The sequence below is a fragment of the Pristis pectinata genome, chromosome 28 (assembly GCF_009764475.1).
Source record: "Pristis pectinata isolate sPriPec2 chromosome 28, sPriPec2.1.pri, whole genome shotgun sequence".
NCBI classification, from domain to species: Eukaryota; Metazoa; Chordata; class Chondrichthyes; order Rhinopristiformes; family Pristidae; genus Pristis; species Pristis pectinata.
Window position 1 is genome coordinate 14657866 of NC_067432.1, and position 24996 is coordinate 14682861.

At 38.3% G+C, this 24996-nt stretch overlaps 1 protein-coding gene across 3 annotated transcripts; it reads left to right on the forward strand.

The window, feature by feature from the left end:
* The first annotated feature begins 448 nt into the window (after window positions 1-448).
* mapk6 (mitogen-activated protein kinase 6) lies at window positions 449-24467 on the forward strand. Of its 3 annotated transcripts, none has more exons than XM_052040413.1 (6): window positions 449-662; window positions 6502-7725; window positions 19394-19538; window positions 19877-20041; window positions 20443-20644; window positions 21966-24467. In XM_052040413.1, exons 2-6 carry the CDS (start codon window positions 7171-7173, stop codon window positions 23095-23097), a joined length of 2199 nt encoding a protein of 732 aa, XP_051896373.1. In that variant the 5' UTR covers window positions 449-662; window positions 6502-7170; the 3' UTR covers window positions 23098-24467. The 3 variants fall into 3 exon arrangements, with proteins under 3 accessions (XP_051896373.1, XP_051896374.1, XP_051896375.1); XM_052040414.1 differs by lacking the exon at window positions 449-662 and adding an exon at window positions 2241-2384; XM_052040415.1 differs by lacking the exon at window positions 449-662 and adding an exon at window positions 2272-2384 and having other exon boundaries at window positions 6502-6545.
* The last annotated feature ends 529 nt before the right edge of the window (window positions 24468-24996 follow it).

Genomic DNA, 24996 nt, shown 5'->3' on the forward strand with positions numbered 1-24996 from the left:
AATTTCCACTAGATTATTTATATCCGACAAGAGGGAAATATATGTCTCGCACAGTTTAGAGAAGTGACTAGAAATCACCCACCCCCTGCGTGAAACCCGATCGGAAAAGGGTAATTCCATACACTGAGTTGAGGATTATTAGACATGACCTAAAAAGCGAAACAAATTTCTGCAGTGCCGGCCCTCGCTAGTTTAGGGTCCCTGAAGAGGTGGGGGGAAGGGAAGTGAAAGTTTACCCCTCATGCCCTCCACTTTACCGTTAATTTACAAAACAAACCCTGGGAGAAAGGTGTTTTGTCTTTTTTCCGGCAATGGTAATTGTGCAAGACGGGAAAATGTGGGCTCGGTCTCTGTTTACGAGCTCGATGCGTCATTGCAAGTTGACACTTAAAATGACATTGACACTGAAACTGATACAAGCACCGCCTCCGATGCTGTAAAAAACCAGCACAACCGCATGCAAACGCAATTTAAATTCGACCGGCACTAGCTGCCTACAGAATGGCTTTGGCGTATGCTAAATAAGTGCAGAAAAAGTACCCAGGTTAAACAATCAGCGATCGTTCGATTCCTACAGACGTGGATTCATTTCTCTCAGTCGTTTGATTACTTTAGTAAATAGAACCCGGCACTTGACGTACCGCTGTCAAACGCCAAACATGGTAAGCTCTTTCATAACAAACTTGACGGTTTTTAAATATATGACTGAGGAACACGTAGACTTTTGGCTTCCGTGAGCTATATGTCAGATAATACTGTTGTTGTCAGTTCTGTAGAATTGTTCCTACGTGCTTCATTGTGCCGCTACTGCGCGTAGTTTCTTTTCCGAATTCGGTTATTGTCGTTCGGAAATCAAGGGTGATGTTACAATTTGTTCACTGTTACCTGGCCTGATGTACAATCAGAATCTCGACAACTTGTAGCGATAACATCGTTCATAAGTCTGACAGACGGTTTCATTTTGCAACCTTGATTGGTTTTCTCTTATAAGAGAGAACATTCTATATCTATTGGAAATTCAAGATAAGAAATTGGTGGCCCCACGCCTGCGCGAAATCGCCCTGTTAACTTTAAACAGCAGTGAATTTACCTGACCTATAAACATTTACTCAGTTAATGAATTTTACAGTTGCCCGTTTACCATGCAAGATAATTAAATGTATATTTTATTTTTTTGATTCTCCTTCTTAATTGTGCCCAAGATCACTAATGTCATAATGCTGAGCTAAACAATTATACATTATGCTACTTCGCAGAATGCATGTTACAATTACTGCCTTTAGGAAGAAAATCAGACTTTCTGTTTGCTTTTGTGGTGTCCAGAACAGCGCTGCACACACGCTTAATGTAAATAAAGTTAGATTGCAAGGAACATCTCTTTCATATTACGTTTCCCCATATTTAATTTCGAATCATATTGAAATATAATCGCAATAAATACGGTAACACGGAACGTACCTTACAATTAATTAATCCAATTTCTGAAATAAATACAACAGAGGTATACTCTATCAGATGGTAGGCTACTTATTTATGTATACACAAGCCTAAAGGATGCGAATTGATGTACATTGTTTTTAACTCAGCTCCTTTAGATAGTATTCCGTAATGTCCATGGTCAAATCAAATGTCACAATCTGCCGCGGGCAACATTACGTGTACCGTGTCAGATTACCATGCGACTTCAAAAACAATACCTATTTAATTCATTGTTTGGTCACTTCATTGTACCCGTAGTTACTATGGTAATATGTGTTACTTTCTCCTTTGGGTCATGTAGTAGGAAATAACACGGGGTACATAATGAAAATAGTTCCAGCTGGATTTTTACGATAACTTTATAGAATGTATGACGAATAAAGGTCAGGGTAAGACCGGGTCAGGGCAAAACTAATTTTGCAGTAGTCATAAAGAGAGGCAGATACACCTCTAATTGCACAAAAGGGCGTTAAAGATCATTGTTTATATTAATCACTGCTTAACAGAAACAGGTTCAAGGTCCAAACTGAATACCTTTGCTCCCCATTCGAACCTTCAACCTGTAGACTTTCTACCGACAGATGCCCGCAGATGCTATACCTATTAAACCTTTGCACTCGTTCCCTCGTGTGAGAAAGAAATACGATAGATGGGTCGTCCCCTTGTTTGGGCTGCGCTCAGCTCCAGCTGCAAAGGGTGGGCAAAGAGGGCAGGGGGGAGGTTGCCCGGGTTTGAACTTCCCGCCGGGCGGGCGGGCACGCGGGGCCTGTCGGGTAGCGGTGACGCCGCGCAGTGGGCGGTGGGTGTTGGGCACTGCGCCTTCGCCGGAGCGGTGGTGGTTTCGACGGAAGCGGCCGGTACCGCCGCACTTGAAACCCTTTTTCCTCATGCTGTTGGGACGCCTGGTGAGTTGACGGCGATGGAGGGGCGGCGGCGGCGGCGATCGCCGGCTGCCATGTGTGTGGCTGAGGCGTGTGAGGAGGACTCCGCCGGTCTAGGCCGCGCCTTCCTTTGTTTGGCGGTGCTGAGGGTCGGGGAAGCCACGCTCTTCCTTCTCCCGGGGATCGGGGAAGAGCCGACGTTTCCCCGCCGCTCTGTTCTTTCCCGGTCCGTCCACCAATCCCGGGAATTTCCCCCCTGGAGGAAAGGAAACCCCGCTTTTTTTTCTTTTGTTTCAGACGTCTTAAATTTCTCAATCGCCGGAGTGAAGGCGGCACGTTGATTGACAGCTGCGCGACCATTGAGAGGCAGCGCCCGTGAGCTGGGCGGGGCGGTTTGGGGCGCGCTGGCCAATCGGCGTTCGGGAGAGGCGGGACCTGTGCCCGGTTCGGTCGCTCTGTTGATGTAGTGCGGTTGATTTACGCGGGTGCTTCATCTTTTTAATGGGGGAGAGTGGGCGCTGCAATGTTCCAAAGTGGAGGCAGTTGGTAGGCATCTATCACCCTGTGCTGTAGTGGCACAAGCAGACAGCGCAAACATATGCAATACCATTGGCGTGTGGCCGGTCTGTGGCTCTCCTATTGTTCAGGGACAAGGGCTGCAGTGAGACTCTCCTTTGAACCATCTTGCTTAATTAGCATTCATGCCTTTTAAATGGCCGTTTAACTACTACTTTCAAAGCAAAAATGTGCAGCTTTTCTGAAATAAAAGTTAATATTTTCCAGGAATTAACCACTTAAGATATGCAGCGCAGTTTGGGAACGGCTTTGGTCAGGAATTACTGTAATTTTTTTCCCGGCAACAATTGCCGGCGAACACTGGGTTTCTCAATTCAGTGGTTTCTCATTGTTAGATGATTTCAGACTTGACGCGCCCCCGCCCCCACGCCAGTTTGTCATGTGAAAGCTCAACTTTCAGGTCTCTGGTCAGTGAGTAATTTTTCCAGGGAGGTGATATCTCAATGATTCGTCTTGCCCACAATCTGCGACGTGGCTCTATTTCATGTGACGCGTATGGTTTTTCTCTAGCAAGTTGCGGTTTAGTTTCCTGTCGCCGGGTTTAAATGGCTACTCCTTAATAGGATTCATCGTGTTCCGTGTTTCGAAGTAAGCTATTCAAGTTCCCTAATTAATTTGGTCCCTGGAGTTACAAGCAGTGATAACGTGCTTTTTCACGGAAATAATTGACTACTTGTATTTATCTTTGGATAGAATTCCCCAGATTTTAATTGAGTTTAGATTACATGTGTCTCGATCTTTTAATTAAAATTCAACGGAGAGGGAACTATTGGGTCATTTGATCAGTTTTCCGCCGGGATTTTTTAGTTGAATGATTATTCTTAAGTGAAAACGAAAGCACCTAGTGAGGTAATTGCATGAGTATTTTCCCCTTTTGAGGTAAAATGTTTGTGCGTTAAATATCAAGATTAACAATTTATGAAAAAAACTTAGTATGAGTTACTCGGATATTAAGAGAATGAAAAGGAAGACAAAGTTTGAAATATGAACCGAGGGTAAATGCTATTTTTATTACATGGGTAAGCCTTTGTACATAAACCATGTGACTAGTTGGTTTGTTTAGAATGTCATTGTTTTACTTTTGAAGCTGGTGTATGCAAATCTAGTTCACTTCTGGTGGCATTTCCTTTTGTCAGGAGTTGTCATAGCAGATGTATTAGGATTCACATTGTGTGACTTGGTGTCTGGTATTTTTGGTCAAAAGTTGAATACATTTTTTTTAATGTAAAGTTTGTAGTTAAAGCAAAAAAAGTGTGCACTAAAGTTTGGGTTCAGGTGTAGAGAATATTTGCACAACTGTAGTTCTATCACCAGAGGTTAAAGTTATGATGAATATTGTACTAAATGGTATGTTAGTACTGAACTGTAAGACATGTAATCACCAGATTTTTTTTTTGTCTCTATGACATAAGTGAGTACCAGAGGATGGTCTGAAGTTTTTTTTTGATATAGTTGATTGTAGCATTTACTAGCAAGGCTTTGAAATTAATTGTATTTGAAATTAAAGTTCTACGTTTTGCATATATGCTGCAATTTGAACGTGTGTGTGTGTATGTTAATTTAAAGCGGGCACTGCATAATATTTACAATCAATCTGATTTTCAGTTATTAATGTGTCAGATAAACAAAATACTCCTAGAACAAGGCCAGTTCATGAGGATCTTTTAGCAATGGAATTAAATCTGAAATAATATGCTGTTACTGTGAGTCCCTGAAATCTGGTTATGTTGTGTGAATGTATTTGTTTCACTATCCAACTCTCTGCAATTATAGGTTAAATTACAGTGTTTTGTCAGCTTTCTTTAAAAAAAACACTGTTTTCAAAATCCTGAAAGAATGTAACTGAAGGTTTGTTAACATTAAGGTCTTGGGTGCAGGTGTTCTTCCTTTTCAGTGCTTGCAAAGCTGTTGATAAGGAAATTGAAACAGGAAGCTGATGTCTATTAAGTTCTAAGGACTTTCTAACGGAGTAAATATTTTAACCCAGCTCTGAAACAATTTTTAAACTCTTTTAAACTAAATTTTTTGGAGATACATGTAGGAGATGACCATTTTGGCCCCCTCTGAATAAATTATGACATTCATCCCATACAATTATGATTTTACCAGACCTTTTCTATTTTCTTTTACTTCCCCTCTCACCAACCCTGATTCCACATCACCAGCCCTCACACCAATTCCCGCTCCCAATGTTAGTGTGGAATTTAAACAACAAGGTTAGATAATGATGGGTTTCTTACCTGTAATACTGACCTTTGGTTTAAAGATTACACCCTGAGGGCTTGCAGTATTTATTGAAATCTCCCCTCTGTGTTTAAGACTTTCTCGGACACTTCTGTACGTTAATCAAAAAGCAGAATCTGGAAAATGAATGTTTTGGTCATATTACAGGCAATTACATGGATGCTGCCTCTCAGTGGTGATTGGGAATTCTGAGGGGATCATGCTTTTAAATTCAACTCTTCCCACTTGAGTGTACAACTCCACATACAAAACAGACTTGTATGTCTAAGAGTTGTACGTCTAAGTGACATTTGGATAATCAAAGTGAACCATGAACTTAGAAGGCAATTTAAGAGTAATTAATGTTTTGCGTGCTATTGAAACAAAAATCCATTGTACTTCGTGGCATTTAATAAGCCAAAGGTGTGTTGACACCTCTGGGATCAACTTAAAATTCATACATTAGTATGTAGAAGTTAATTTCACAGATGTGATGACTTGCCAACTCAATGGGTACTAAGAATAGGGATAATATGAGCTTCATTCAGAATATAATTTTTGTTTCTAAAAAGCAATCTTAGAAGTCACTTCTAAAAGTCCAGTGTATAAAGTCACTTCTTGAACTTAGAAGATTTTGTTTCATTTTATTTATTGCAAAATTACACAGTTATATGATGTTCCATCTAGATATGTTAGCTTGTTGATTCTACCCAAACCCTAATGTTGAAAGTAAATATGACGATTAGGTGTAGGGAAAGGTTATGCTGAATGTACTGTTGCACAAATTGCCCTGGCCTTTAACAAAATGAAATGAGTAGCTCAGATTCCATTGTCAAGTAAGCATTGTATGTTCACTTTCACAAGTAAGCTTCTTTCATGTTTTAAATTACTTTTGCTTTATCTTCCTTGTTTCTTTATTTGCTGCCTTAATCTCAAGTTCTCAATCCAATACCTGAATGGTTAAATAGAAGTATCTATGGTGCTTTGGTTTGTACAACAGCACCAACGTTCCCAAGTATATTGCCACCACTGCTTCATACACAATTTGTAAAGCCAGAGAAGTATAGGAGAGACAGACCTTGCCCAAGAAAATAGTTGGCTGATTGCTACATGGACACCTTGCAGTCTATGCATAATATCTCCAGTATGCTATGTCATCAATTTGAAACTGTCAAGCCTGCAGAATTATTAGCTGCTTTGTTTTTCTCTTTTTCTGAAAAGTGAACACAGTGAAAAGTTGAGAGAAAAATGATCAACTCTTATTAAATGTTTATAAATGTTCATTGCAAAAATTTTTAGATCTTTCACTTAACAACACTTTTTCTTCTGTTTTTGTTCATAGGTTGTCCAAATATAAAATGGATGATAGCTTTGATTGTGACTGCGGTGAGCTGGAGCCACCTGATCATTAACGAGAGCCATCTTTAGAGATAGAAAAGCTGCCACAAGTTCTTTGCTTGACCACATTATAATTATAAAGGAAAGAAAAAGTGCTCATCAGCACTGTAGAATGTCGCTGCTCAGGACCAGTCTTACACTGAATGTATCTGCACTATGAGGAGGATATCAATAGAGGTTTATAACACATATATGTATTCTCACACACCCTGTTAAATGTTAACCTGTTTACAACGGTAGTTTGGATGCATCTGTCTGTCGAAGTTCATTCCGTTGCAATCAAACTTTAGTTTAATTTTTAATGTCTGCAGGGATGCCCTTATTTGAATTAGAAGCATAACCTTTACTGACATAAGTCAGACCTGAATTTCTATTCTGCAACCTGTTCATTCTTTAAAGGAGGGATTCATATGGGAACAGAGCTGACCTTGTTCAGCTAGGCTGGATGGCGCGCACATTTCAAAGAGAAAATACCTTGAAACTAAGAAACGGTTAGGGTTGGCTTGCTCTCTACGGAAGCTTTTTATTGTGGAAGCTGATTTTTTTTTAAATAGCCTAGTTTTGATATAGGATTGGCCATCTGATAGAAGAGGAAAGCTTGAGGGTTATCAACATGGCAGAAAAGTTTGGAAGTTTAATGAACATTCATGGGTTTGATTTGGGTGCTCGGTATATGGACTTGAAGCCACTAGGGTATGGTGGAAATGGCCTGGTTTTCTCGGCTGTGGACAATGACTGTGACAAGCGAGTGGCTGTCAAAAAAATTGTCCTGAGTGACCCACAGAGTGTCAAACATGCCTTGCGAGAGATCAAAATCATCCGACGACTTGACAATGATAACATAGTGAAAGTGTTTGAGATCTTGGGCCCAAGTGGGATACCGATGTCTGATGATGTGGGTGCCATCACAGAACTGAATTCAGTATACATTGTTCAAGAGTACATGGAGACCGACCTAGCGAAGCTGTTGGAACAGAGTCCATTCTCAGAAGAGCATGCTAGGCTCTTCATGTACCAGCTGCTTCGTGGGCTAAAATACATCCATTCAGCTAATGTTCTGCACAGAGATCTCAAACCGGCTAATCTCTTCATTAACACTGAGGATCTGGTGCTGAAAATAGGGGATTTTGGTCTGGCACGCATCATGGACCCCCATTACTCTCACAAAGTAAGTTTTGATTTATTACCCATGAACGAATAAGATAGTGTGTTGTTAGTGGTGCTGGCTGTCCTTGTTTGGATGTTTTGCAAATGTCGTTTAGTAAGTGCATAATATAGCTTAAGGGGATTAAGTGGTGTGTCATTTGTCTTGAGGAGTGCAAATGCTAGCATTTTGTAATTTCTAATACAGTTTAAGGATCAATTACATAAAGTACATTTTAGCTTTGCAACAGTCCTAATATCAACATTTATTCCCTGTATTCTTCCAGCATTGGTGCAGCAAAAATATTGTTTTAAAGTAATGAGGTGCTGAATGCAGAATAAGTGGTGGTAGACTAAATAATTGCATTCACAAATATAGGAAGTTGTGCTCTAATTTTCATTCGGCACTTTGTCCTCTTCATTGGTAATAGCTGTAATAAAGTCCATTGTTTAAATTACTATGGTTTGGTTTTAAGAGTGCTAGTAAGCACTTTATTTGAGACTAAGAAAATGGCAATTGGGAATGAGGTGATTCTGCTTTTAATTCTCAATTCAGTTGTGAACTCTGCCATGTATTAACTTGATTTAGAAAGATTTCTTCCATTTTTGATTGAAGAGTGTTGCCTTTGTCATTCTTACAATTTTGCATTGTAATTGGAGTGAAATGGAAAATACAAAAATGTCTCTTTTGCATAATTTACAGGGCCTAATTAACTGGTTTCACTTTTGCTGTAAAACCTCCACTCTCCAACCCCCTACTCCACCCCAGAACTTGTTTTGCTATTGACAATTAAGAATGTATTTCTGCTTTTCAACCAAGGTACTCCTATACACATGAAAGTGTAGTTAATGGGAAATTGTACCAGTGCTAAGAATTTGGACATGGGTTCACAGACTGAATTTTGGAAGAACATATTGATAGCATGTATTTGCTGCAATTAGTTTTTCCACAATTGCCAATCCTAAAATGTTTTCCTGCTTTCATTAAAATTTTGGAAGTGAATAGAGTAAAAAGGTAATTGTATCACACAAACAAACATTAGTTTCCTGAAATAATTTAATCTTGATTCCTGCACTGATGTTCTTTTTAATCAATTTTTGCAGAAATGGCAGAGCCAGTCCAATTAATATTTAAACAAATTTGGAGTGTTCTTATAACTCAAGTCCAGAGTTTCACTGGTCATAGAACCTCAATCTGTCACTTCCCATCTATAGTTTTGACGTGATAAATATTACTTAGATATTGGATTTTTTGCTGCTGACATTATTCTAGGATGTAATAATGGATTGCATTCTGGCAGCAGCATTTTATAATAAGGATAATGTAAAATTAAATGGATGTTGATTGACTTTGTTGGTATTCCATTTTGTCATCTCTTGGAAAATGTTGACATCTGACCTAAAGTTAGTGTCAGTTCCAAATATGTAGATGAAATCTCTGGATGCTTCAGTTGTCATTCCATTTTATCATGAAGCAAAGCATAAACTGTAAATGTAAGCCACCCTGCTCACAATAAATCTTCAGTCAGTTAGATTTCTTTCAACTAATAAGGATAGAATTCAGGAAAATCATAGAGTGAAACAGCACAGGAAGAGCTTATTCAATTCATTATACATGTGTTGACTTTTTGATAGAGCTATTCAGTTAGACTCAATTCTCTGACCATGCCACATAGCCATGTAAAAACATTCCCTTCTTGCGTTTATTCAGTTGAATGTTACTGTGAGAATCAGAATCAACTGACCTTTTCAAGGAATCCTTTCTAGATCCCAACAACTGCTCCATTTTACATTGGAAAAACAATCCTTTGTGTCAACTCTTTCGCCAATCTCCTCGTATCTATCTTTTCAGGTTACCAACCCTGTCAAAATTGTTCATGAAATTGAAACACCTGTCAGACCTCGTAACCTTTTCCCTGAGAGTCATTGCCACTTTTTTACCCTCTTCAACATTAAACGTCCCTCATTTGTGTAACCAGTTCCAGTAAATCTGTTTTGCATCTTCTTGATAGCTTGACTTTTGAAAACCTTAACTACTTGCCTATGGCGCTGCCCAGAATTGAACCCAGTAATCTCAACTGACAACTCATTAATGAAATTCTCCTTATTTTTCTGCTTATTCCTTTACTTCTGTTTGTAATGGTCTTCTCCATTTAATAATTTTTATAAACAGACCTCCAGGTATGTGTTCTTGTACCTTTTTAAAATGGTACCATTTAGTTCATGTTGCCTCTCATTCATCTAATGAAAAAGAATCACTTCACTGGTAAATCTCCTGTCTTTTCATTTTGCCAAATTCTTTTAGACTATTATCTTTCTGATTGTTTATTGTATTTAATTTTCTTGTCACCTTTGCACTTTGAAATTGCACCCTGTGCTCAATCAAATTGAAACTGTTAATATATTAGTGGTTGGGGGTGGGAAAACACTGGTCCTGATTTAAACTAGAGTTTGGGGAAGTGGGGGGGGGGGGGGGCGCGGGTGGTGGGAACCAGAGCAGGACAGTAAGTGGAGAGGCTGTGGGGAAAGTAGATGTTAAGACTACAAGCAAAGATGGAAGCTGAAAGATTGAGCATGGAGGGACTAATGTTTTGAGTTGCGTCTATTTCAATGCAAGGAGTATTGTAGGTAAGGCAGATAATCTTAGAGCATGGATCTGTACGTGGAATTATGATGTTTTAGCCATTGGTGAGACTTGGTTGCAGGAGGGGCAGGGCTGGCAGCTCAATGTTCCAGGGTTCTGTTGTTTTAGACATGATAGAGGGGGAGGTATTAGAGGGGGAGGTATTAAAGGGGGAGGGGTGGCATTACTCATCAGGGAAAATGTCACAGCAGTGCTCAGAAAGCACATACTGGAGGGCTCGACTACCGAGGCAGTTTGGGTGCAGCTAAGGAATAAAAAAGGATGACCACATTAATGGGATTATATTTATAGACCTCCCAATAGTCAGGATTTAGAGGAGCAAATTTGTAGACAGATAGCAGACAGTTGTACGAAATAAAGCTATGATAATAGGTGATTTTAACTTTCCACATATTGATTGGGACTCCCATACTGTAAAAGAACTGGATGGGATAGAGTTTGTCAAATGGGTTCAAGAAAGTTTCCTTAATCAATATATAGAGGTCCCAACTAGAGGGAGCATGATACTGGATCTCCTCCTGGGGAATGAGACAGGGCAGGTGACAGGAATGAGTGTAGGGGGAACCCTTTGGACCCTAGTGGTCATAATTTTATTAGTTTCAAGATAATTATGGAGAAGGATAGGACTGGTCCTCTGGTTAAGATTCTAAACTGGAGGAAGGCCAATTTTGAGGGAATCAAGGGATCTGGCAGGTGTGTATTGGGATAGGTTGTCTTCTGACAAAGAGAAACTTGGTAAGTGGGAGACCTTCAAAAGTGAAATATTAAAAGGCAAAGCTAACAGGTTTAGGGAACCTTGGTTATCAAGGGATATTGAGGCCCTGGTAAAGAAAAAGGTGGCACATATTAGGTTTAGGCAGTTAGGATCAAATGAGGTGCTTGAGGAGTATAAGAAATCTAAGAGAACACTTAAAGAGAGAAATCGGGAGGGCTAAAAGGGGATATGAGGCTGCTCTGGCAGACCAGGTAAAAGAATCCCAAGCATTTTTATAGCTATATTAAGAGCAAAAGGATGGTAAGGGACAAAATTGGTCCTCTTAAAGTCATCTATGCGTGGAGCCAAAAGATCTCCCACGTCTCTTAAATGAAATTTTTGCGTCTGTATTTACTTGAGACAGACACAGTCTATAGAACTGAGGAAAAAGAGTAGTGAGGTCATGGACTATCTGGATTACAGAAGAGGAGGTGCTTGCTGTCTTATGGCGAATTAGGGTGGATATATCCCTAGGGCTCGATGAGGTGTCCCCTCGGACCTTGTGGGAGACTAGTGCAGAAATTGCAGGACCCTGGCAGAGATATTTAGAATGTCCTTAGCCATGGGTGATGTGCCCGAGGACTGGAGGATAGCTAATGTTGTTCCATTGTTTAAGAAAGGCTCTAAGAATGGGCTGGTGAACCTGATGTCAGTCATGGGCAAATTATTGGAAGGTATTCTGAGGGACAGGATATATAAGTATTTGGATAAACAGGGCCTTGGGGATAGTCAGTATATCTTTGTGCATAGCAGGTCACATCTAACCAATCTTTGATAGAGTTTTTCAAGGAGGTTACCAGGAAGGTGGTGGACATTGAATACATGGACTTCAGGAAGGCCTTTGACAGGGTCCTGCATGGGAGGCTGGTCCAGAAGGTTAAGTCGCTTGGCATTCTGAATGAAGTAGTCAATTGGATTCAATGTTGGCTTAGTGGGAGAAGTCAGAGAGTGGTAGTAGTTGGTTGTCTCTCTGATTGGAGGCCTGTGACTAGTGGTGTGCCACAGGGATTGGTGCTGGGCCGATTGTTGTTTATCATCTATATTAATGATTTAGATGATAATGAGATAAACTAGATCAGCAAATTTATGAATGACACCAAGATAGGGGGCATAGTGGATGAGTGAGGAAGACTATCAAAGCTTGCAAAGTGATCTGGACCAGCTGGGAAAATGGGCTGAAAAATGGCAGGTGGAATTTAATGCAGACAAGTGAGGTGATGCACTTTGGGAGGACAAACCATGGTAAAACCTGCACAGTGAATGGTAGGGCACTGAGGTGCGCGGTAGAACAAGGGGAGCTGGGAATACAGATCCGTAATTCCTTGAAACTGACATCACAGGTAGATAGGGTCGTAAAGAGAACTTTTGGCACATTTGTTTTCATAAATCAGGGCACTGCGTAAAGGAGTTGGGATGTGATGTTGAAATTGTATAAGATGTTGGTGAGGATAAACTTAGAGTATTGTGTGCAGTTCTCGTCACATACCTACAGAAAAGATATCAATAAGCTTTAAAGAGTGCAGGGAAAGTTTACACAGATTTTGCTGGACCTTGAGGACTCAAGTTATGGGGAAAGGTTGAATAGGTCAGGACTTTATTCCCTGGAGTGCAGGAGAATGAGGGGAGATCTTGTAGTGGTATACAAAATTGAGGGGTATAGATAGAGTGAATGCATGCAGGCTTTTTCCTCATGGGTTGGTTGAGGCTAGAACTAGAAGTCATAGGTTTAGGGTAAAAGGTGAAATATTTAAGGGGAATCTGAGGAGGAACTTCACTCAGAGGGTGGTGCGAGTGTGGAATGAGCTGCCAGCAGAAGTGGTAGATGCAGGTTCAATTGTAACATTTAAGAGAAGTTTGGATAGGTACGTGGATGAGAGAGGTATGGAGGGCTATGGTCCGGGTGCAGGTAGGTGGGACCAGGCAGAAAACCAGGCCGGCATGGACTAGGTGGGCCGAAGGGCTGTTTCTGTGCTGTAGTACTCTGACTCGATAAGAACCTCTATGGAACACCACTAAATATATCTTTCCAGTCTGAAAATTAACTGTTCATCACTGTTTTCTACTTTGTCGTGCAGCTAATTTTGTATGTACAATGCCACTGTTCCTTTAATTTTATGGGTTCTAATTTTGCTAATTGGCTGTTATGTATTAGTATCCTTTACTAATTGATTGTGGATATCTGAAAGTCACAACATTAATTGCTTTGCCTGCAAGCTGGCTTCTGCAGTTTAAAGAACTTGATCTAGCTAGTCAAACATGAATGCCTTTTAATAAATTCTTCCTCACTGCCATTTGAAGAACTAAAAGTTAATAATCAATTTTGTCCCAGACCCTTCTGTATGAATGTTTTCTCTTCATTGACATTAGAGTGATTTGACCTAATTGTCAGGTTTGTGTGTCTCAATGAAAATGTAACACAAGCAATCTTCCATTTCTCTGACATTAAATCCACTTCCAAGGACATTGGAAGATTGTTCAGAGACTCCATGATTTCCGTCACCCTTTCAATAAACTAGGGCACACCAAAAGGACAGATTGACCTATCTAAGGACTTCCAGCCTTTTTAAGTACATCCTTTTTCATCATATCCCGTAACATTTCTGGCTGGGCTCTTTTATCATTTCAACAATATTTGCATTATTTTTCTTTAAATGTGTACAGGGTGTTAGTTTTTAGATTAGTTTTCAATTAAAGTAGCAGTTAGAAAAAGCAGTTGGGCTGAATGGCTTAGACGTGCATTTGCATGTTAGGAAGAGAATGTAACTACTGCGATGTACAAGTAATAATTCCAAACTATTATGCTAGTTTTTAGACAGATTCAGGTAAACACTATAGTATAAAGAATGCATTTGGGAGGCTGCACTGAGCTTTAAGGATGCTAAATAGAGGGTTAAAGTTACAAAAGGACCACTAGGAGATCTGTTTATTTCAAATTCAGTGCTTGGTTTAGCAGCAAAGGAGCAAGGCCGCAGTACTCAAGCTATCTCCTTTGCGTGAACGTGAATATGATGAACTGAATATAATGATCCCAATGTTCTAAACAACAATTGGCAATCTATGGAGTGAAGTTTTAACAATTGAATGATAAAGGATAGGGCTACAAGTATCCTAGATGTCTTTCAAGTAGTCTGTGCTGAGGGAAATGTGCCCTTCAATGTAAATTACCTGGAAAATTCTTCAATTTCTCTCAAAGTAAATTAGATGTATCAATGTACTGAAGAAATCAAATAGGAAATTCATGAGAATTTCTTTGCCTAGGGAGAAAAAGTCAGTGCGTGTAACTTGCTATTATGTTGAATGGTTAAGGAAATCTATAAGTGACATAATGGAAAACTAGATAAACATATGAAGTAAAGGCAAGAAGAATTCTGCTGATGAAACCAAATATGGAAGGACTTGAGGATTGAGTGGAGTATAAAACCTTGCATGGACTAGTTGGGCTAAATGGCCGTTTTCTGTGATGTATATTCCATATAAATGATTAAAATATTACTTTCCACTGCACATTATGTACATCTTTTAATTTGAGGAAAGAAAAATCTAGCGGTAAGCGGTGGTAACTAAAATAGTGCTGCTAAGACTAATTCTGTGTATGCGACTATGGGTAAATAAAGGTCAAGTGATAGGAATTGTGTTCTTGACTGGGAGTTAGTCATGTGGGGTTTAATTTTTGGTTATGCTGCGCAGCCTAGTTTGTAACAGGTTTTGAGTTGATTGTAGGTTCAAGTTTAAATGCAGCATGTCTCTTGGATGAGGGTTCAAATCACTATCCCTTTTGCCTAATGCATGCATTAAGACAGTGGCAAAAGGCAGCACCTGCCTAGTATTGTTAAAATGTAAAGAAGTCTATTTCAAAACTTGGTGTGCTCTTCCAACTTTTCAGTTTTCTCTCAAAATGTTACTTTTGAGGATCAATTTCCCCGAACTCTCGGCATAAGTTCCGATGGCATTCTTCCACATGAGCTTTTTCACCTGTTGGTCTTTTTTTTAAAAGCTTCTACTTCCTTGCATAGATGAAGGGTAACTTTTGAAGGATAACTTTTTGTCTTTTAGTTAATTATTATTACCAGCCTGATTTTTTTTTTTGACCTTGTGGTTTAAGGTATAAAATTAGCTATAAAATGAAGGAAATGTACTGCAGGTCAACAGCAAATGTAGCAAAAAAAAGGTTGGTTTTTCAGGCACTCTTCCTTCGGAATAAATTAGATGCATGGAAGTCATAACTTAGCTGGCCTGTGCATTTATAATACTTTTTTTAAAATCCTGCTAAATTTGCATAATATTGTTGTTAAAGTAACACTGAACCTAACAAATCCTAAAATTTTCTGATCAATCAGATACCTCCGTTTTTTAAAACAAAAATTGCTTGTGCGTCTGCTTCAGCTCTCAAATACAATGGAAAAATACCCTGGAACTGGGAATTTTAAGAATGGAATGTAAGCACTAAGTAGAATGATAAGATTTCATGGCAAAGCTCGCATTCCCTTCCCAATAAACCACCTTGATTTACTTAGATTTTTTTAATATATAGTAACTACAGGTTTTAAGAGACTTTGTGGGATAATGATATTTAAGAATCACCTAGTCTTTAGCTGGTGACTAAATGTGAAATTTTGGGATTAATCTGTGGAAGTACAGTCCTACTCCACAAGTGATGTCCGTAAGTCAGAAACTGTCCATGTTTGCTTTTCTCTAACTTGGCTTTGTAGAAGGATCTTTCCAGAATTTCTTTTGTGTGGTGGGGGGGTGGATTTTATACTTCTGAGAAGTGAACTTGATGGCATGATACTTTTTTTGTCAGAACTGCAGTATTAGACAAGCAATAAATGAAAGTAAAACGTGCTATTTTTCAAATTGACTTCATAAAATGATTTGTATTTAGTTATAGTGTGGTCATTTTTGCCTCTATTTTGCCTTGTATTTAGTTGTCTGTTAATCTGTTTTCTTGGAATTGGTCTATTATTGTCACTTGTACCAAGGTACAATTTTAAACAAAACTTGCATGCCGTTCAATTCATTACACAGTGTAGACCTGCAAACTGGGTTGTATTCAGGTTGGTTAGGCTTACATTTGCTTGTCCTGAATATATGCAAACTTTTATGGAAAAGATAACATTTCAGTTGTCAGATCTACTAATGAAGTATCTTATTGCAGTGGAATATTTTACTACAGAAAACGGTTGTGGATGTTTATTTCTGAGTTATTTGCAGTGCAGAGTTCTCAGTTAAATTCTAAATTGGACCCTGAATGTGTTTGTTTAAAAAATGGGCTCTGCTATTTGTTATTTGCTGTACTTATTTAATACCAAAAGCATATCACTGAAATATTTTTGACATCTAATTTTCTGCAAGGTAAGCATTCTGTGATAGTCTAGATTACCTGTTCACATTCGCCCAACTTCTGAACTTTTGCTTTCACATTTTCTACACTTTGGGTATTGTCTCTGTCTAATGGTTGCCTCTCCAGTTGAGCTTTAGTACAGTAAAACTCCAATAATCCACCATCCAACTATTAGGAATTCCCAATCTTTTGGCATGTGGCTCACCAGATGTTGATTTCCCTGCTCCCTTCCGCTCACTGCAGCTCTGGTTCCCATGCTCCCTTTAAACTTAACGGGTTCACTGTAAGTTTTATTATTCTACTATTTAACATTTTTTTAAAAAGTGAATTAAAGGTGAGTTTAATCTGATAGTTTGGCACCAGCAAAATCCCAAACTTGTTGGATTAACGGAGTTTTACTGTAAGTGAAGATATCACAGCTGAGCCTGATTTTAGTCCTCACTTGGGCAATTGGAAATTTTTTGTTTACCTTGGATTAGGCAGAAGTTAAATTATAGCACTTTAGTTTTCAGTCCCTGCTAAGAGAAATTTACAGCAGTGTGGAAATCTATTCTGCAACTTCCTCAGCAACCTTATCGGATCATTGATTAAATGTACTCTTATAACCAAGTTTTTTTTATATAGACTTCCTTGACTTAGATTCTTTATCAAATGTCAATTGATCCATTTTATAATGACCTAAGATCACCACCATCATTATGGCACCAAAAATAAGCTATATAAATGCACCTAGTTAAATTTTCTGATTACGTACTGTGAGTATATAAATATATACCTGAATGTAAAGTTTTCATTAAATGTTGGTAATGCACAGTTTTTCCATGTGGCTAATGTCTTTCCTAAACATTCCACGTACAAGGGTCCCTTTGTTTTCTCCAGACCTTTCCCTTCCTCTCCTGAAGGCAGCAATTTGTGCCAGGATATGGTTCCACAAGCAGTGGCCCTCCAGTACTTCTGAAATGGCCATTCTTCATGTGTGAACCTGGATGGTGAGTGCTAATTCTGCTATTCACAGCCAAGCCCTGCCCTTTCTCACTTGACATTCACTTGAAGCAGGAACTGCTGATCTGATGTGCTGAGTGTTTCCCAGAATTTTATTTTTGGTTTATTTCTGGCAATGCAATTTTTTTTAAACATTATTTAAACCTTTTTGTGTATGGCTTGGCGCAACAGCCTACTGAGTAAAGGTGTTCAACTATAATAGAGCAAAAGGCAAATCCACCCAATATTTGTGTAATGTAGTTTGGGGGCATAGTTTAGGACTGGTGTAGGAATGCTTATTACCGTAGACTAAAAGTCTTGATTGGTTGCTTCATCTACACTTACCGAATGGAAATTTTAGAATTTTAGGTATGCTTTCTGTAATGCGGAAACCGGTGGGGATCAGGGAGTGATTCACTCGCATCTCCACCTTGCAAACATCTAAGCAAGTTTGGAAGGGAGATGATAAATGCAGGAATATTTGTTCTGGCCTAAGGATACAGAACATATTTTCTGATTTTTTTTTTCTCTCTGTGTGCAGAAAGGGTTTGATGGATAATAGAAATATAATATTGAGCTCCTGCAAATTCTTATTCTGTCTTGATTTGTTCCATATTTGTCAATGAGTATTTAGAAAAAATGGCAAAAGAATCTATTTAGTTACTTCATTGAATTAGTTGTAGGTAGTCCTCTCCAATCTTGTCTCCCCTGCACCTCCCCCACCCCTCATCTCTCATAGGGCAACTGTGAATTGAATTTTTTATTCATAGCACCTTAAGTTTATTTTCTTCAGTTAGCTATTTTTAGCAAGGAAAAAGTGTTGGCAGAATTGGTGAATAGAATGAAAAATGCACTCTTAAGACCATACCAGAAGTGGTGTTCATGCTTGCCACACAACTTCCTAAAACAGGAGGGATATTACTATCCTTTCTGGTAGGTTAGTATTTGGATGAAAGATATTGTAATTTTGTTTTTTCCTCCAGTACTTCCCACAGCCCCAAGATATTATGCTGTGCACTGTTAAAAGATGAAGTATTGCTGCATTAAGTTTTTTAACTAGTCATCTGATGTGCAGGAGCATAATTGTGCAATCTGAAGTGAATTTGAAGAATGAAGATGTATCTTGTGAATTTAATGTTGTGGGGGATAACACATCAGTTGGAATAATGCTGATGTTGCATGGCAAAGCATATTTAATTTTGATGGCTTGAAATGAAAAATTGCATGATGGTCTTATTTAAAATTGCAGCCAGCATGAGCAATATGGTCTTCGAGTGTTCACAAAGCTGATTTAGAATATTTATTTCAAAGAACTGATGGCAATTTCCTTCTAATAGAAAACGAACATATTTCATTTTTAAAAATCAGCGCAAGAAATGTGCTGTATTGTATTTCTTCTACTTTGACATGTCTACTTCTGAAGTTTGAGAATTATTTCATTACCAAATTATAAGCATGTTTTAGTGACATGAGAATAGTCCACAGAATTTGTTTCCCTAACTATAGAAGCTTAATAAATTCATCTCTGGAAGATTGGCAGGAAAATTAGTTTCTTTAGCATAAGCAATGAGCAAGCATTACAACCATATTTCTAGCATTAGCAGGGACAGCTTGTGATTGTCAGTGTGATTCTAGAACAGAGGTTTGTATTCAATAATGTGATGTGAAAATAAATTTCTTGCTGGCAATTGGCATTTATTTGTCTTAGACCATTAAGTTGAGCGTATTACACAGCAAGTGAATTAGGTTCATATAGCTCCTGGACAGATTGTTTTCTGTAAGTGGTATCCAAAATTTAGAAGTGGCAGTTCTAGATTGCTGCATAGAATGTGTCGTGTATTGTGTCTTATAGGAAAGGTTTGTACACATCTGTAAATCAGCCAATTTCAGTGCTGTGTGCATGGATTATTGTATTCCACTTTGTTTACAAGTAACTTAGTATGCAAAAAAATATATACATCTTATTTTTCTAGGGCCATCTCTCTGAAGGATTGGTTACTAAATGGTACAGATCTCCACGCCTTCTCCTCTCTCCCAACAATTATACCAAAGCCATCGACATGTGGGCTGCTGGTTGCATCTTTGCAGAAATGCTGACTGGGAAAACGCTTTTTGCAGGTCAGTACTGCTGGAAGATAATGAGGTGAAAGTGCAAGAGCATTCCAGTTTTGTAGATAATATTTTAGTCTCCATTAAACTGCTCTTTGTTTTGAACTAAGCAGTTAATTTGTTTACAAAACATGTTTCATTGAAACACTGATACTCATCCTAAATGAATAAATGAGCAGTACAGTACTTCACTTGTAGAGCCAGGCACTTCATGCTGTTATTGGAATGATTAATGGAACAATTCAGAGCTCACTCGACTCTTATCTCTGCCCAATTCTGTAAGACTTATTATACAGAGTGTCATATCTTATCTCTTCAGATATTCAGATCTCTTAATCTTTGTTTAGGTGCTCATGAGCTGGAGCAAATGCAGTTGATTCTGAATTCCATCCCTGTAATCCATGAAGAGGACCATCAGGAGCTTTTGGGTGTCATCCCAGTTTATTTACAAAAGGATATGACAGAACCACATAATCCCTTGCCACAATTACTCCCTGGCATCTGTTCTGAAGGTATGTGCTCCACAAGCTCTCAAAATGAACTTATTTAAAATTTGTTTCTTCAGACATATTTGAATTTAGTCTTAATTTGTACATTGAAGAAAAATATAAGGATACCATTAGTTTTCTGTTTTAAAATAATCTAGAAACCTAGCACTTAAATCCCCAACTGCTAATTTAATTTTGGCTCAGCTACAAGGAAGAAATTGAAGGGTAAATTCAGGCTTGTGCATTGCAGCTTGTTATTAGTGACATTGCAGGAGCTTGGGGATAGACTGAATTCCTGTTTCTTGTGTTGGGAATTAATATTGCAGTTATCTGTACAATAATGCAACAGGTGTACTTATAGACTTGGAAGCAAGTGAAGGAAATGTTTAGGATCCTCTTACAATGAGTTTTTCTTTTTAAAATAGCATTAGATTTTCTGGAACAAATTTTGACCTTTAATCCGATGGACAGACTGACAGCAGCTGAAGCCTTGGCACATCCATACATGAGTATTTATTCCTTCCCATTGGATGAACCAACCTCTACCCATCCTTTTCACATTGAGGATGAAGTTGATGACATTTTACTGATGGATGAGAGTCACAGCCATATTTATAATTGGGACAGGTACTGCTTTTCTTATTTCAGTGGTAAAGTACTGTTTCTCAGATTTTTGTTTTTATGAAACCTAATTCAATAGTTAAACCAGAGGAGTTGATTTTGGGTGTGACTATAATACATGATGGCAGAATCCTTGTTTTAAAGATTTGTTCCTTCACAGGGGAATGAAACAAGTTTGATCTTTATGCAAGATTGCAAAGTACTTTTAACCCTTTCTTTGACTGTATAGTCAACTTTCCCTATATGACAAAATTATTTGCATGTATATTCCCTTTATGACAGGGGATCATGAGTTGTTGAAGTTTGCACTAATTAACTGAAGTTTTTGTCCTTTCTGCTAATAATGACCACCAATTTTTATTATTGAGGCATAATGGTGGACCGATCCAAGGAAAATTTTTTGTAGATAATCTTTGTTTTAATTAAGAAAACTATTGAGCAGGTAAAGCTGGGTGGTTGAACAGTTTAGTATTCAAAGTGGAATATACTATCATAGATTAAATTATATGACTGCACTGTAACTTGGATCTCTGGGATCTGTACAAGCTCAGCTGATGAGGTGATGTAGTTAAGTGTTTAATGGAGGCTTTCCCCTAACTTTTTGTGATCATTGATTAAGTATATTTGTGGAATCTAGTTTCAGTGAAAACTAGGTTTATATTATATTAAGGTTTCGTAAAGGTCCTCATTCAGTGAGGTAACATTATTTCTGTGACATGTCATCCTGTCTCGAGGAAAGTGTGTAAGGTATGAGGTATTAAAATTGATTAATGTTAAATTTTGGATGGTTATATTCATATTTCCTTACAACATCACATTGAGTCCATTGCAAGGTTTTGGATCAATTCCTCACTTATTTCCTTGTAATCTGTTCTCTCTTGTGCCTATAAACTCCCCCAAATTCTTTCCAGCGCCCCCTCTTCCCCCCCCCCCCCCCCCGCATTCACCCTGACTCTCTTACCACCCATCTACACTAGGGGTAATTTGCAGTAGCCAACTAACATGTCTTTGGGACATATGTGCTCAACTGAACTGTAACTTTAAATTACCCAAATAAGGACACTTTTTTTAAACACACTGATAATTGAAACCAAAGACACAATCTTCCATCTAAATGTTCAGCCTTGTGTTTTTAATGGATTTTATATATATCTGTGGAACATTTGCTACAATTACAATATAGCCTGTTGCATTTCAGCAAGATGATGCTTCAGTCTTTGAATCATTCAAGATGCTGAATTTCTAAGTTTGCTCATCCATCCTGTGTCTCTAAGCCATTGCTCATCCATCCTGTATCTAAGCCCATTGCTTGAATTGTTCATTTCAGATACCATGAGAGTGAATTGTCAGACCATGATTGGCCTTTGCACAGTAACTTTGAGGCAGATGATGTTCAACGTGATCCACGAGCAGTGTCTGATATGACTGAAGAGGAGGAGGTGCAAGTGGACCCTCGCAAGTATCTAGATGGAGACCGTGAAAAGTATTTGGAGGATCCTGCTTTTGACTTGAACTTTTCCACTGAACATTCTTGGCCACATCCAGATCACCATGAAAACAAATATTGTGATCTGCAGTGTGGTCACACTTGTAACTATAAAATGGGGTCACCATCCTACTTGGATAACTTGATGTGGAGGGAGAGTGAAGTGAACCATTATTATGAGCCCAAACTTATTATGGACCTATCTAACTGGAAAGAGCAGAGCAGAGAGAAACCAGATAAAAAAGGAAAGTCAAAGTGTGAAAAGAATGGACTGGTGAAAGCACAGCTAGCCCTGGTGGAGGCATCCCAGCAGATTGTTGAAAAGGACAAAGAGAAGATTCGAGAGTTTGACTTTGATTCTTTCATGGCCAGCACTATCAAACTGGGTTTACAGCCAGAGTCTCCTGATGTAGACAAGCTGAATGACTTGAACAATTCAGTGTCCCAGTTGGATCTAAAAAGTTCAATGTCAAATTGCAAGTCTGTTAGTCAGGAGAAGGAGGAGAAGGGGATGGCCAATTTGGCTCAGCTGGGGTGTTGGAGCCAGAATCCATGGGAATGCCAGTTTGCAATTGATGGAAGTGGTGGGTGGGATGAAAGCTTTCTAATTCAAGATGAAGAAGTTTGTTGGGATAGCAGGAAAGATGAACAGTTGGAAAAAACTACATTTACTAGTTACTTAGACAAATTATTCAACAAAAAAGACGATGTAGAAGTAGCAGAATCTGAGCCAGCGAGTGACAGGAAACTGGAGGACAGGGTTAGTGAAGAGAGTGTGAAAGAGATGAGCAGAAATGGGGAAATCCCATTTAGCAAGCAGTTGGAGTCCATTGGTATTCCCCAATTTGACAATCCTGTCAGTTCACCGCTAAAAACGAGAGCAATTCAGACCACTTTAGCACCTGCGGCTGCAAAACCGTCTCCTCAGATTCCTCATAAGACCTATAGTAGCATCTTGAAACATTTGAACTGAATAGAACACTCGGCAGACATTTGTTTTGTATACTTCACTATGTGCATTTGTCTTGTTTTCTGAAGTCTGGAATCTTTTTATTTTTGTAATTTTTCTTTTTGTGCTTTTGGTTTGAATAGTTTATCATTTTTATTTTATACGTCAAATTATTTTGACATTGCATTTTAATTTTTTGTAAACCTGTATGTCATTTGCACAGTTTAAAATAATGTACATCGCAAAAAAACAGTGACTAACACAAAATTGTGACTGAAATAGTGGTGAGAAAATGCACTAAGCCAAGTGGGTACATTTTATTGGTGAAACAGAAAAGCCACCAAGCACAGTCTACTTGTTTTACAAATGGAATGGCTTCCATTTTGGCAAACACACGGTTAAAATATACATGCATGAGATTTTCAAAAATTTCATCTGAAAATTAAAAGTCCAAGCAGTAAATTACATTTGTTTTCCCCAGCAATATATTATAAGATACTTTCTGATAGCTTAAATGTTTCTTAAACATGTGATGCCAGGAAAACCAGCAATGAATGCAGAACATGGTACGCATGTGTTATCTACCTCAAGGTAACAGCAATGAGTGGCTTACCTTGAGCCACATACAGTGCTTCACAGCATGCACGTGAACTTAGCCAGCAGTTATTCTGTTTGAAAAGCTGTCAGTACTTGTAACTTTCTGGTATGCATTTTCCATAGTAAAGTGTTCAGATACTTTATTTATTTTAGCAGATGTAAGATTTCTTCTGTATTTATTTTAATTTTATAGTTTCATTGTGGCTTTAAAATGAATGAGGCATTTTGAAGCTAATTTTGTGTTTAGCACTATGGTTAATTGTGTAAAATGAAAATCTCCTTAACCTGATGCTTTCTCAGTTTTCCTCTCTATAGAATTGGCTTGTTTTGGAAAGAGCATTCACTACATATATAGGAATTGGAATATTTTAGTGGTGCTTGATGACAAATAACAATTTAGAAACCATTTCAAAACTGATTTTTTGGAAATGCACCAATAAGTCTTAAATCCTGTATTTAATTTGTTAAGACCTAAAAGACTAGAATTCTCTGCATGGAAATAACTGAGTTGCAACCATTACTGTAAAAGTTAAAACTAGAGACTACAGTAAGATGAATGTTGAATCTTCATCTTTATTTTTATTGTACATTTTTATTAAATTTGTAACTTCTCAAGCCAGCATGGTTTCCATAGGTTCAGAATATAGCATGTAGAATTATTTCTGAAAGTTTATTTGCATTTACCAATTTAGATACCAAGTTTCTGTATTACTGGTTCTTGCCCCTTCCCATCTCCCCCCCCCCCCCCCCCAATAAAAATCCAAAAATGGAACAAATAAAAATGACCAGAACCTGAATACTTGTGACTTGCTGTCTTACCTGAAGTTCATTAAGGTTTCTGCCAAAAAAACTAAATCTAAGGAAAATATTTTGAGTTGAGTTGAAATTTAAGTGGACAAATGATTCCACTGGTGAGTAATGATGACCAACTGGAAGGCTCTTGTTCTTGGGTATAGAGATTCCTCTGGTGTTATCCTGTGAAAAGGCTGAGCATGAATGTAATTAATCAAACTGCACTGATGTATGTGGTTTAACATTCAGTGAATAGCCATTTAAGTTCCATTTGCAGTTCTGCTCAAATTATTTGATAAGAGGATGCTATGCAAAACAAACCTTGACAAAAGGTTTCATTACACCAATTTCATTGTATAACATGCTGCCACAAAATTGCGTGAATTTGTTTCTTTTTGATGTAGTGTCCCTTTGATTATCTGGCATTGCCTTTCATGATTTAAAGTTACTTTTGGGTTGTGTGTTGGCCCTATTTTAACTTGATGAGTTTTATAACTTTTCAATTTTGCATGTTTTAACAAAGATGTAACTTTG